General features: G+C 33.8%; 3 protein-coding genes across 3 annotated transcripts; 2 read left to right on the top strand and 1 right to left on the bottom strand.

Annotated features, from left to right (window-relative positions):
* The first annotated feature begins 75 nt into the window (after positions 1-75).
* On the top strand, positions 76-4,796 carry Iswi (Imitation SWI). The gene is made up of 6 exons (XM_066285278.1): positions 76-411; positions 1,082-1,454; positions 1,510-1,718; positions 1,779-2,545; positions 2,777-4,320; positions 4,546-4,796. The coding sequence occupies exons 1-6, from the start codon at positions 361-363 to the stop codon at positions 4,638-4,640; spliced, it is 3,039 nt and encodes a 1,012-aa protein (XP_066141375.1). The 5' UTR covers positions 76-360; the 3' UTR covers positions 4,641-4,796.
* Positions 4,755-6,526, bottom strand: LOC136340869 (coiled-coil domain-containing protein 97). Its single transcript, XM_066285288.1, has 5 exons — positions 5,881-6,526; positions 5,607-5,798; positions 5,374-5,542; positions 5,171-5,319; positions 4,755-5,118 (listed from the first exon to the last, which is right to left on the bottom strand). The coding sequence occupies exons 1-5, from the start codon at positions 6,237-6,239 to the stop codon at positions 4,917-4,919; spliced, it is 1,071 nt and encodes a 356-aa protein (XP_066141385.1). The 5' UTR covers positions 6,240-6,526; the 3' UTR covers positions 4,755-4,916.
* Positions 6,527-6,800: 274 nt separating this feature from the next.
* Vps39 (vacuolar protein sorting 39) lies at positions 6,801-11,828 on the top strand. The gene is made up of 15 exons (XM_066285280.1): positions 6,801-7,054; positions 8,045-8,215; positions 8,616-8,716; positions 8,774-8,977; positions 9,028-9,273; positions 9,326-9,523; positions 9,575-9,723; positions 9,781-9,934; positions 9,994-10,207; positions 10,268-10,434; positions 10,548-10,787; positions 10,843-11,040; positions 11,090-11,335; positions 11,414-11,550; positions 11,600-11,828. The coding sequence occupies exons 1-15, from the start codon at positions 6,976-6,978 to the stop codon at positions 11,658-11,660; spliced, it is 2,565 nt and encodes an 854-aa protein (XP_066141377.1). The 5' UTR covers positions 6,801-6,975; the 3' UTR covers positions 11,661-11,828.

Raw genomic sequence — 11,828 nt, forward strand, 5'->3', positions numbered from 1 at the left:
TTAATTAAAGATTGATTCTTTTAAGAAGTTGACAAATTTTGAAAAAATTCATGCTGTCAGTTAAAAGGTCCAGTGACCAATCGCGCACTCGGAGTCTCAGTTCTTGCCTAGCTGTGATTAACGTCAAGTTAACCAGTTTCCTATGTGATCTGACTGTGATGTGACATTAACATTGACAGTTATTGGCATTTGTAATCAACAAGGAATAAGGAAGTTTAAGCATTTTATTTTTTTGAAGTGAGAAACGGTTTATGAAAATAATTCCGGCGTCTTTGAATTTGAATAATTACAATTACCTTAAACCGATATAGAAAAAGTACATTTTAGGAAAAGTGTTAGTTGTAAAGCAATTACTCTGTAATGTCTCAAAGTGGCGATACCACAGAGGTTGCAGAAATGGGGGAGAGCGCGGTTAGTATTTTCATTGTTTTTTTAGAAATAGAGGCGTCATGGACATACACGCTCATTTGAATTCCAAAATTTGGAGTGAATTGTGATAAAACACATATTTCTGATGAACTGACTTTATTAAAGTTTATAAAGATGCGATTCCTTAACCATTAGCTGGGGAGAATAGATCTGTAAAACTAAATGTTTAATGATGGGTTTGTGCTCATCTATGATCTGTAATATCACATCTATCTTGTTAATCACTAAATGTTAGATCCATTTATGTTCCCACTTTTGATCTAAAACAACCAATTGTCATCTCATGCTTAAGACTTATTCATTGCCCATACATTGGGCAATTGCATACAACTTGTTTTTCCTGCCCTCCTTATTCTTAAAATTTTTATTATTTCAATGATGCATAGCCAAAAATACCTGGTTTTTACATTTTTGACAATAATAACACATGGTCAGTACATAATGTTCCTAGGGCTTATATCTTAAGTTCAGTCAAAACCAACTCCAACATGCAAATTTACAATTACATTATTCTTATTGATCTGCTAAAACTTACCTGTAAACCTCAAAGAATAACAATCTAAACCTGTAATTTAAATACCAAATAATATCACTAACTAAAATCACAACTAAATCTATGAAAGGAAACAAAACAGGATTCATAAAATTTCAGACCAATGACAATGAGTCCTCCTCAGATGCAAATTCAAAAAATGAGGATTTTGATACGAAGCTCGAAACAGACCGTGGCAAACGCTTTGACTTTCTTCTTAAACAGACAGAGATTTTCTCTCATTTCATGAATCAATCTAAAACTCCCACCAAAGGCAAACCTTCTGGGCGACCAAAGAAAATTAAGGATGATATTGCTGACCATCGTCATAGGAAAACTGAACAGGAAGAAGATGAAGAACTTTTGGCTGAAACCAACACTAAAACAAAGGCTATGATTCGATTTGAGGCTTCCCCACCATTTATTAAGAGTGGTGAGATGAGAGATTATCAAATTAGAGGACTAAATTGGATGATATCTTTATACGAGAATGGTAATAATTTTGTCATGTCTTGTTGAGTTGGAGTTGTATTTTTTTCTAATGGTAGGTATTAATGGTATCCTTGCTGATGAAATGGGTCTTGGAAAAACTTTACAAACAATATCACTTTTGGGTTTTATGAAACATTATAAAAATACAGCAGGCCCTCACATTGTAATTGTTCCTAAATCTACTTTATCTAACTGGATGAATGAGTTTAAAAAGTGGTGTCCTACTTTAAGGGCAGTGTGCCTCATTGGAGATCAAGAAGCAAGGGTAAGTGCTATAATTTTTAAATATTTTTATTTATTAACCAATTTATTATCATTGTGGCAGAATGCATTGATCAGAGATGTCCTCATGCCAGGAGAATGGGATGTGTGTGTAACCTCATATGAGATGTGCATAAAAGAGAAATCTGTATTCAAGAAGTTTAATTGGAGATATATGGTCATAGATGAGGCTCATCGTATTAAAAATGAAAAGTCCAAATTATCAGAAATTCTCAGGGAATTTAAGACTACCAATAGACTGCTATTAACTGGCACTCCCCTGCAGAATAATCTGCACGAATTATGGGCTTTGTTGAATTTCTTATTACCTGACGTTTTTAATTCTTCTGACGATTTTGATGCATGGTTCAACACAAATATGTGTCTAGGTGATAATGCGCTAGTCGAGCGATTACATGCGGTTTTAAAGCCATTCTTGCTGCGGAGGCTTAAAGCTGAAGTAGAGAAACGTCTAAAGCCCAAAAAAGAAGTCAAAGTCTATGTAGGACTCAGTAAAATGCAACGCGAATGGTACACTAAAGTTCTATTAAAGGACATTGATATTGTCAATGGTGCAGGAAAAGTGGAGAAGATGCGCTTGCAAAACATTCTTATGCAACTGAGAAAGTGTACTAATCACCCTTATTTGTTTGATGGGGCGGAGCCTGGACCGCCCTACACTACTGACGAACATTTGGTATTCAATTGTGGGAAAATGGTGATTTTAGACAAGTTGTTGCCCAAGTTGCAGGAGCAAGGAAGTAGGGTGTTGATTTTCTCACAAATGACCAGGATGTTGGATATTTTGGAAGATTATTGTCATTGGAAAGGGTAAATGTGTGATTAAATTAAATGGGTGTTGTATTTAAACTATATAGTAACCACATACTTAGTAGATTTATATGGATTTACTACCATTGAGTTAAAGGAATTTTTAATGCATACGCACAAAATTATGGTACTATTTCTTATGTTTCTGTTGAGTCCTAAAAAAAATCATTTACCTTTTGTTTTGGGCGTAATTACGTATAATATTTTAATAGAAATTAAATTTAATTACAGCTACCAATACTGCCGTTTAGATGGCCAAACACCCCACGAAGACCGGCAGAGACAGATCAACGAATACAATGAGGAAGGTAGCAAAAAATTCGTTTTCATGCTTTCCACTCGAGCCGGAGGCCTTGGTATAAATTTAGCAACAGCCGACGTCGTAATTATATACGATTCCGATTGGAACCCTCAGATGGATTTGCAAGCTATGGACCGAGCCCACAGAATTGGCCAAAAAAAACAAGTACGAGTATTTAGATTTATTACGGATAATACTGTTGAAGAAAAGATTGTGGAACGAGCAGAAATCAAGTTAAGATTAGATAAGTTGGTCATTCAACAAGGTCGATTGGCTGACTCGAAAGCACAAACACTGAACAAAGACGAAATGCTTAATATGATCAGACATGGAGCCAACCATGTTTTTGCTTCCAAGGATTCGGAAATCACCGAAGAAGATATTGACACTATTCTAGAGAGAGGAGAAGTTAAGACTCAGGAATTGGCACAAAAAATGGAGACTATGGGAGAATCCTCCTTAAGAAATTTCACCGTGGATACGCCTACTGAATCAGTATACAAATTCGAAGGAGAAGATTATAGGGAAAAACAAAAAAGCATTGGGATTAGTAATTGGATTGAACCACCGAAAAGGGAGAGAAAGGCCAACTATGCTGTGGACGCTTACTTTCGGGAAGCCTTACGAGTTTCCGAACCTAAAGCGCCAAAGGCGCCTCGTCCTCCCAAACAACCTATAGTACAAGACTTTCAGTTCTTTCCTCCTCGTTTATTTGAGCTTTTGGATCAAGAAATCTACTATTATCGCAAGACATTGGGTTACAAAGTCCCCAAAAATCTAGAGCTAGGTCCAGACGCTGCTAAACAGCAACGTGAGGAGCAGAGAAAGATTGACGATGCAGAGTCGCTTTCTGAAGAAGAACAACAGGAAAAGGAGCATTTACTTACTCAAGGTTTCACCAATTGGAGCAAACGGGATTTCAATCAGTTCATCAAGGCAAACGAAAAATATGGACGGGATGATATTGAAAACATTGCTAAAGACGTTGAAGCCAAGACTCCTGAAGAAGTAATGGAATATTCTGCTGTGTTCTGGGAGAGATGTCACGAGCTTCAAGACATTGAGAGAATAATGGCTCAGATCGAAAGAGGTGAAGCCAAAATTCAACGTCGGGCCAGCATTAAACAGGCATTAGATGCTAAAATGGCCCGTTACCGTGCTCCTTTCCATCAACTCCGACTTGCTTATGGTAACAACAAGGGGAAAAACTACACCGAAGAGGAAGACAGATTTCTAGTTTGCATGCTTCATAAGTTGGGATTCGATAGGGAAAATGTCTATGAAGAGCTTCGCGCAGCAGTGAGGGCGTCGCCGCAGTTTCGATTTGACTGGTTTCTGAAGTCGAGAACTGCTATGGAATTGCAAAGACGCTGCAATACTTTAATTACTCTGATCGAGAGAGAGAATTCAGAGTTAGAAGAAAAAGAAAAGAACGATAAAAAGAAAAAGGCCCCTAAAGCCGGTCAGGCGCAAGGTAAGTTATTTCCATTAAATGTAGTAGACCGTTTTACAATACATATTCATATTTACCATTTATCTATCCTGATTTACTAGTATACACATCTACTTTAGTACCCCGAATGCTGGGGTAGATATGAGTTATTTTTCTTTCAAGAACCTATTTTTAGTTTCCTATAAGTAGACTCTTTGGTCGGTTGGAACTAAAGAATTTAAACAGGATTTTTTTTTTTTGTTTCAGGTACGCCAACTCAGGTTTCACAAAAATCTGGGCAAAAGAGGAAAAATGACACTCCAGGTACTTCGGTGGTGGAGAAAAAGAAGAAAAAGAAATAAATTCATGGCTACTTAAAATGTAAGGTTTTTTTTTTAACCGAAAACGGTGACTTCTAAATCGATTTAAGTAAATTATTTAAGTGTTTAGTTGGTTTGTTTCAGTCAGGTTTTAGCTAAATGACATCATGAGGTTTAATAATAAACTTATTTTTTAGATTTGTGGTTTGATTTTAAACATTTTCTTTAATTTAAAAAAATGCACAATCAATTAAATTATTTAAATTTACATATATAAGTTTGTTCATATATACAAAGTTTTAAAAACCTGTTTTATCACTATAATCTATCACTAATACTCTTAGCCAATTCACAAATGGCTGGATGTTGATTTAAGGCGTTCATATAGATATCTAGTTCATCTTCACTGCTTTCTGCAGTTTCAGGTTTCCTATTATTAGTTACGATTTGGTCTTCAGGGTCTTCACTGTCAAAATATTTATCTTCTGCATCATGTTCCATTTCTGTTACATTATCATAACTAGAAAAAAAATGTTTTTTAAACACTGATTGTCTTGTAATTTGTTCTTTACCTAGGGTTGTCATCGACAGTGCTATAATCAAAAAATTCTTTATCTTTCCCAATTAAAAAATTTTCGTACATTGTAGCAACAAATTCCTCTTTGAGCAAAAGTCTTTCTGAACCTGTGACCATTGGGGTAGATTTTTTGCTTTTAGTTGTCTTTAAATAGGCAATTTAATATTTTGCATGTGTAAAATTGCAGGTAGTACTTACATGCAGTGAGTGTTCTTCAAACTCTCCCCACCTTGAGGTAGATGGTCGAGCACTCTTTAAAGATACTGATATTTCTTCTACAGGTCTTTCTTCATCAGAGGAATCACTCTCTTCCATTTGATTGTCTTCTTTCTGTTGCTCCAATCTTCTTGATTGCTCAGCATTATCTCTATATAATTTTTTCTCAAATGTTTGCTGCTAACCTCTTTCTAATCAAGAAAAATCGAAATTACCTATCAATGCCTTCCATCAAAATCTTCACCAAACTGATGTCAGCGTTCATTTCATATTTGTCTCTTTCTCTCTTTTCTTCCTTAGTTAGATATTGTCCTACAAGCTGCTCATAAAGTAAAGGATTTCTCTTCATCATTTCCAGTTCAGAGAAATAAGAGTCTTCTTTAAGCATTTTTTGCAATGCCTTATACCTAAAAAAGTAGTGATTCTATAGTAAATTAGAAAACTACAAAAATTTTGTATTTTAAAACATAATTATGACTGACTTCATACCTTCTATTTTTTATTTGCATTTTTTTTTCATTTTTCTGACGATCGTTCCTCAACCCATTTAAAACAAGCCTGATCTCTTGGTAATCTGCTGATTCCATTTCAGGTAAAGCAAACTGATCAAAGAATTGCAGTTGGTTTTCATTTAAATATTTCCCAAATTTCAATAAAAAATTTGTCTTATTTTTGTTGAAACTATTTGTTGCAATAGCAGTTTTTAACTGGTCATTGGGCTCTGATTCCCCTCTTTGCTGGCTTACAAATATCACCTCATTATTCAATACAAGAGCTCGGATAATATTATCAATTTCACTGGTGACAGTCATATTGGAATTGTTGGAGATGGTCGAGTCGATATCCATATTAATTAATACAGGAGTTCCTTAAGGACTCAAATTCTTTTAGCATTACTTGGAGTTAATGCAAACGTTATTTTATATTTCTAATGTATTAAGTTTAAATTGTACTCTCCTTCGAAAACTAACGTAATTTTAATATATTCATTACCATGATTGAATCATAAACATAATAAATCAATTTTTTACAAAGTTTATTTTTTTGATAAAACGTAAAAGTTCAAATTTTGCAGTTGTGTTGGTTTATCACGTCGAGATCAACTCTAGAAATTCAATGTTGCCATATTGATCACGGTTTTCAGCTTTTAAAATAAATACTTTATATTTTCTAAGTCCTTTCTTTTTCCATTGCATATTCAAACGTATTGCTATTATTTTTTATTGATGTAAATAGGTATCAGGTTTTTAGGTAAATGCCAATTAATGAATAATGCTTGTTCATGCTGTATTTCTGATTTTGATGTGGCTTTTTCTCCCCAAGTGTAAGATAATCAGTATCACATGGCAACTTAGCTTCTCAGTCTATCAATCAGAGTCTTGGTCCTTGTTCCTGTCAAATTATGATACTGACGCTAATTTATTTTTAACCTAGAAATTAATTACACAAATTCCAAGTAGAAAGAATCATCTGTTAATATAATAGTATTGTCTAATTATTACCTAGTTCTTCAAATTACTTAATAATTGAGAAGTTTACGTTTAATTAAAGCATAATTAACAGTAGTCTCTTCATATTACAACAATGCCAACTGTCCATCAAGCTTACCAGTTACATTCGCTTATGAAATTAACTTATCAGGTTGAGTCTATTGCTGCTTATGGTAAGGAAACTTATATGTACATTCATTAAGGGCTCTAATAGATGCAACCTCCTCTTCTCGTTAAACTGCGCTGCTAAGTAATTTGCATTAGTGATTTTGTCTTTAGTCAATTGAGCTACAGCTAGATTTATGTAAAAAACAAAGGAAGTAGCAAGAATTTATATACAGAAGAAATTGGATTCTAATGAGTATATTTTACTTTTTGTCATTTAACAATGCAAACCCTTTAAATGGAGTCGTTGAATTACATTCCAACAATAATGGGCAGACTGACATTAGCTCAATTCTAAACATGTGTACTAATAAGTAAAGTGAACAATACTCGAAGCAGAGACTCTTTAAGGTTGCAGAAGAACAGCTCAAAGCATCTTATCAAGAAAGTTATTTTAAAATGAATAGACTTAGAGAGAATCATGTTACAACAATCAAGTGGCAATGCTCAATAATGCACATGAAGTTTTTCGTCTAAGAGTTCCATTTAAAAATATTTCTAATTAATAGATATTCAGTTAGCCAAGCATATTATATCTTAAATTGCAATTATTTCACTAAATCATTTTAATTTCTATAAATTATTCTTTAATCTCAAGGAAGGACACATTTTATTAAAGTATAGTACCTGCTACATCGCAAAATTACCATTTTATAGCAAAGAAAATCTGCTAATTTGAGTGAATTAGAAAAATACTTCAATGATAATTATTTTTTACATAAATAAGTAATAAGTACTCATAAGTTAATTTTATTTTATTTAAGTTTGGTGTGAAATTACAGGATTATTTTTATTTGTTTTAAAACATAAACAAACTTGTTTCTTGAACTATTATGTTTACTAAGAGTTATAGATAAATACAAAAAATTGAAAAATAGTATAATTTGCTTTCATTTGATTGAATAATTATAAGATAACATGTTTTAATCCTAATATATTGTTGGGTGTAGTAAAAGAAGTGCAAATAATAAATTTTTATGGTATTCATATTGTTACAGGAGATATTCTTTTGGTTGGTACCCGTCAAGGGCATCTCTTTATGTATACCCTAGAGAAAAAGGAACCAAAATGTGAACTAACTTTGATGAGACAGAGCAAATCATTTTCTAAAAAACCAATTCTACAATTGGAAGTCATTCCAGAGCAAGACCTATTGCTAAGCTTATCTGGTAGATACATAATTATTAGGTATAAAGTATAGGTTAAATATGATTAGGTGTTCCATGGTAACTAAGGCCTATTTCATACTTACACAAGAACTAAAGTTGGAGTCAGTTTCAAAAAAATTAGTGACGAAAAAATGAAACAAGAGCAAGGAATTTTTTAACATCGGGGACAGTAATTAACATTGAAGGAAAAGTCCATATTCAGATGGGTATGAATCAGTCACCATTGCACTTTCCAGCCTATAGCTGTATCAACTAAGCTATAGCAAATACGCTCTACTAAAGAGATAACTCAAAAACTCACTGGCTCAAACATCATCTGAAGGATATAGACTTTTCCTTTAAATTATATAATTACTGTTTGTAATGCCAAAAATATATATATTTCTCATTAATGTTGTAGACTGTATTGTTCAGCTTCATGATATAAATGCCTTAAGCCTTAATACTTTGGATGTGATTCAAAAAAGTAAAGGCGCTACGTTTTTTGCAATAAATTCTGAGGTAAAGTCAATTTGGCACTTATATTTTATGTGTATATCCTAAGGCATGTATTTCCAGAAAGTAATTTCAACTACAGGGGTCACTCACTATCTAGTCAGGTTAGCCATAGTAGTAAAAAGAAAAATTCAGTTATATTTCCTAAAAAACAACCAGTTTCACTCGCTTTGTGAAGATGTTTCTTTAACAGACATTCCAAAGTCTATGGTCTGGTGCCAAAATGTTATTTGTTTGGGATACAGGGACGAATATGCTCTTTTAAAAGTGAGTTGTTTTTCTTTTTACATTAATAAAGTAAATTTATGGAATTTTAGCTCGGAAATCGCGAGGATGACAATGAACACGCAGACCTTTTCCCAACTTCTAGCGCCAAAGCTGCAGATCCTTGTATTTTGCTTATATCAGATTCTAATTTTGCGTTATGTAGGGAAAATCAAACTGTCCTCGTGAATATTGAGGGCCAAACTGAGAAAAACAAATCATTAAAATGGTCGGAAACGCCCGTTTATCTTGCATATGATGATCCATATACTCTTGGAGTTTTAACAGATTCAGTTGAAGTAAGATTTAATGATTTAATGTAGTAAGGGTTTACGAGATTATTTATTCAAGGTTTGTTCATTAGACCCGTGCATGACAGTTCAAACTTTACCTGAAATGCCTAAAGTGCGATTTTTAGTTCGAGCCAAACAAGGCATTTTATTTGCTGCTTCACTGTCACAAATATGGTGCATACAGATGGTGGATGTTGGGAAGCAAATTGAGTGTTTACTCAAAGCAAAGGAGTTTCAGTTGGCACTGAAATTAATCGTGAGTTTTACAAATTTCAAAAGTAGTTATATTGTAATTGGTTAAACTCAGCAAATTTGCGATGAATCTGACGAGGAGAAGCGGGCAAAAATACATGAAATTCAAACTTTGCTAGCGTATGACTTGTTTTCCCGGAAACAGTTTGCAGAAAGCATGAAGGAATTTTTAAAATTAGGAACTGATCCTCAAGACGTTATAAGGTTTTTAATGTCTAATAATAATGTTGCATTAGAAAGAAAAAAATCTTTATTGATTAGGTTGTATTATCCTGATATGTTGCCTCAAACGCAACAAGATGATTTTACTCCCACCAACAAGGATTGGACTGATAAAGAAATTCAGGAAAGTATCGCCGCGCTTAGTGACTATTTAACAGCCATGCGCACGTTTGCGCAAGTGCGTGAATCTAAGGTACCTAAATTCAATGTAGGCAATTAGTATATCTTTGGTATGGTAGATTTTTTTTTCAGTCATCGTCAGGTGACTTGACCAAGAAAAGTAGCAAATCCTCTTACCAACTCTTACAAATAATCGACACAGTTTTAGTAAAGTGTTATTTGCAAACCAAAGATGCCATGGTGGCCCCAATACTTCGACAGAATTTCTGTCACCTAGCAGAGACTGAGAAAATTTTAAAGAAGATGAAGAAATATAATGATTTAATTATTTTGTACCAAACCAAAGGTATTTGAAATCGGGTTAATCAAGCTTCCCTTAATGAATATTCATTTATTACTTAAAAAGGGCAACATCGCAAAGCGTTAGAACTACTTCAAACTGAAAAAAGTATGGAGGAGGAGAGCGTGGAGAAAACTGTAAAATATTTACAAAAACTTGGGTCCGAAAATATGGCATTGATTTTACAATTTTCTGAGTGGGTTTTGAAGAAAGAACCTGAAAAAGGTTTGAAGGTAAATTGTTCTTGGTTTTTGTCTTCTCTTTGTTGTAAATAGGAAATTCAAATTGAACTTAATCATAGTAAATTTCTCAAGGCAATTTAGAGATGAAGACCAACTATTTGCAGATTTTTACTGAAGACTTGCCTGAAGTGGAAAATCTTCCTCGGCCGCGCATTCTCGACACTTTACTTAAAGAACATCCAGATCTTGCTATCCCTTATCTGGAACACATTATACATAACTGGAAGGACGACAACCCTTTATTTCACAACGCCCTCATTCATCAATATCGCGAAAAAATTACAAAAGACGGACCCGATAATTCTGAGCATACCAGGAAAAAATTAAAGTCCTTCTTAGAGAAAGTGTGTTAGTGAAATAATTTTCCATGAGGCTTAATAAATTGTGTCTCTTTTATAGAGTACGCAATATTCTGCAGAAAATGTCATCAAAGACTTTCAAACGAATTCATTATTGGAAGAAAAGGCCTTGATTTTAGGTCGTTTAGGGAAACACGATCAAGCAATAGCCCTGTATGTGAGGGCTTTAAGTGATATTAATAAAGCCAAAGAATACTGTGCGAGGATTTACGAAAAAGGAGGGCCTGACAGCCAAAATGTTAGTCTGTCCCTAGCAAATTGACATAAAATAAATATTTTTATATTAGGTCTACGCCTATCTGATCACCCTAATCCTGAAGCCTGATAGTTTCCCACTAGCCTTGCCGGGGGTGACATTATCCCCAAAAACTGCCCAACCAGATTTAGAACTGGCTTTGCAACTTCTGGAAGAGAACGCGTCTAAAGTGAATCCTTTGGAGATTTTAACAACTTTTCCCAATGACATTCCTGTATCCAGGATACATCAATTTTTATCAGTTGCGTTGCACAAGGGATTGCAAGAACGCAGAAAGGTTGGAATTATCTATGGAGTTTATTGGGACTCTCATTTGAAAACTGATTTTCGTTTCATTGATAATTATTCTTGATAGGAACAACTTCTCAAGGGTCTTCTCTATGCTGAGCACCTCCAACTTCAAGAAACGAAATTGAAATTGCAGGGTAAACACGTTCTTATCACAGAAATGAATGTTTGTCCAGTTTGCAAGAAGAGGTTTTCAAATCAAGCGTAAGTTCTTTTTTACGTTGAGGGTTTGATGAGGATTTTAGTTTTTCAGTGCCCTTATTTGGTATCCTAATGGAGATGTTGTGCATTACTCCTGTCATAAAGATGTATAAGGAAAGTTTTTATTGGAACAAATATCAAAATAAGCTTTATTATGTTGCTACATATTTGCTTCATTTATTGTAATTTATTATATGTATATCTTATTTAATGAAATGTAATTAATTACAGTTAATAATAGCTGTATAATTTAAGTAATGCTTTAATAAAAACAGACTTCT

This window comes from Euwallacea fornicatus, chromosome 8, assembly GCF_040115645.1.
Source record: "Euwallacea fornicatus isolate EFF26 chromosome 8, ASM4011564v1, whole genome shotgun sequence".
Lineage (NCBI taxonomy): Eukaryota > Metazoa > Arthropoda > Insecta > Coleoptera > Curculionidae > Euwallacea > Euwallacea fornicatus.

Coding starts and splice junctions, on each gene's coding strand:
- LOC136340869 (XM_066285288.1), bottom strand. CDS start 6,239: ATGGATATCGACTCGACCATCTCCAACAATTCCAATATGACTGTCACC. Junction 5,543..5,606: donor TTGATGGAAGGCATTGATAG/GTAATTTCGATT, acceptor AAAATTATATAG/AGATAATGCTGAGCAATCAA. Junction 5,119..5,170: donor ACTGTCGATGACAACCCTAG/GTAAAGAACAAA, acceptor TTTTTTTTCTAG/TTATGATAATGTAACAGAAA.
- Vps39 (XM_066285280.1), top strand. CDS start 6,976: ATGCCAACTGTCCATCAAGCTTACCAGTTACATTCGCTTATGAAATTA. Junction 8,216..8,615: donor CCTATTGCTAAGCTTATCTG/GTAGATACATAA, acceptor TTAATGTTGTAG/ACTGTATTGTTCAGCTTCAT. Junction 9,274..9,325: donor TTTTAACAGATTCAGTTGAA/GTAAGATTTAAT, acceptor TATTTATTCAAG/GTTTGTTCATTAGACCCGTG.
- Iswi (XM_066285278.1), top strand. CDS start 361: ATGTCTCAAAGTGGCGATACCACAGAGGTTGCAGAAATGGGGGAGAGC. Junction 1,455..1,509: donor GATATCTTTATACGAGAATG/GTAATAATTTTG, acceptor TTCTAATGGTAG/GTATTAATGGTATCCTTGCT. Junction 2,546..2,776: donor GATTATTGTCATTGGAAAGG/GTAAATGTGTGA, acceptor ATTTAATTACAG/CTACCAATACTGCCGTTTAG.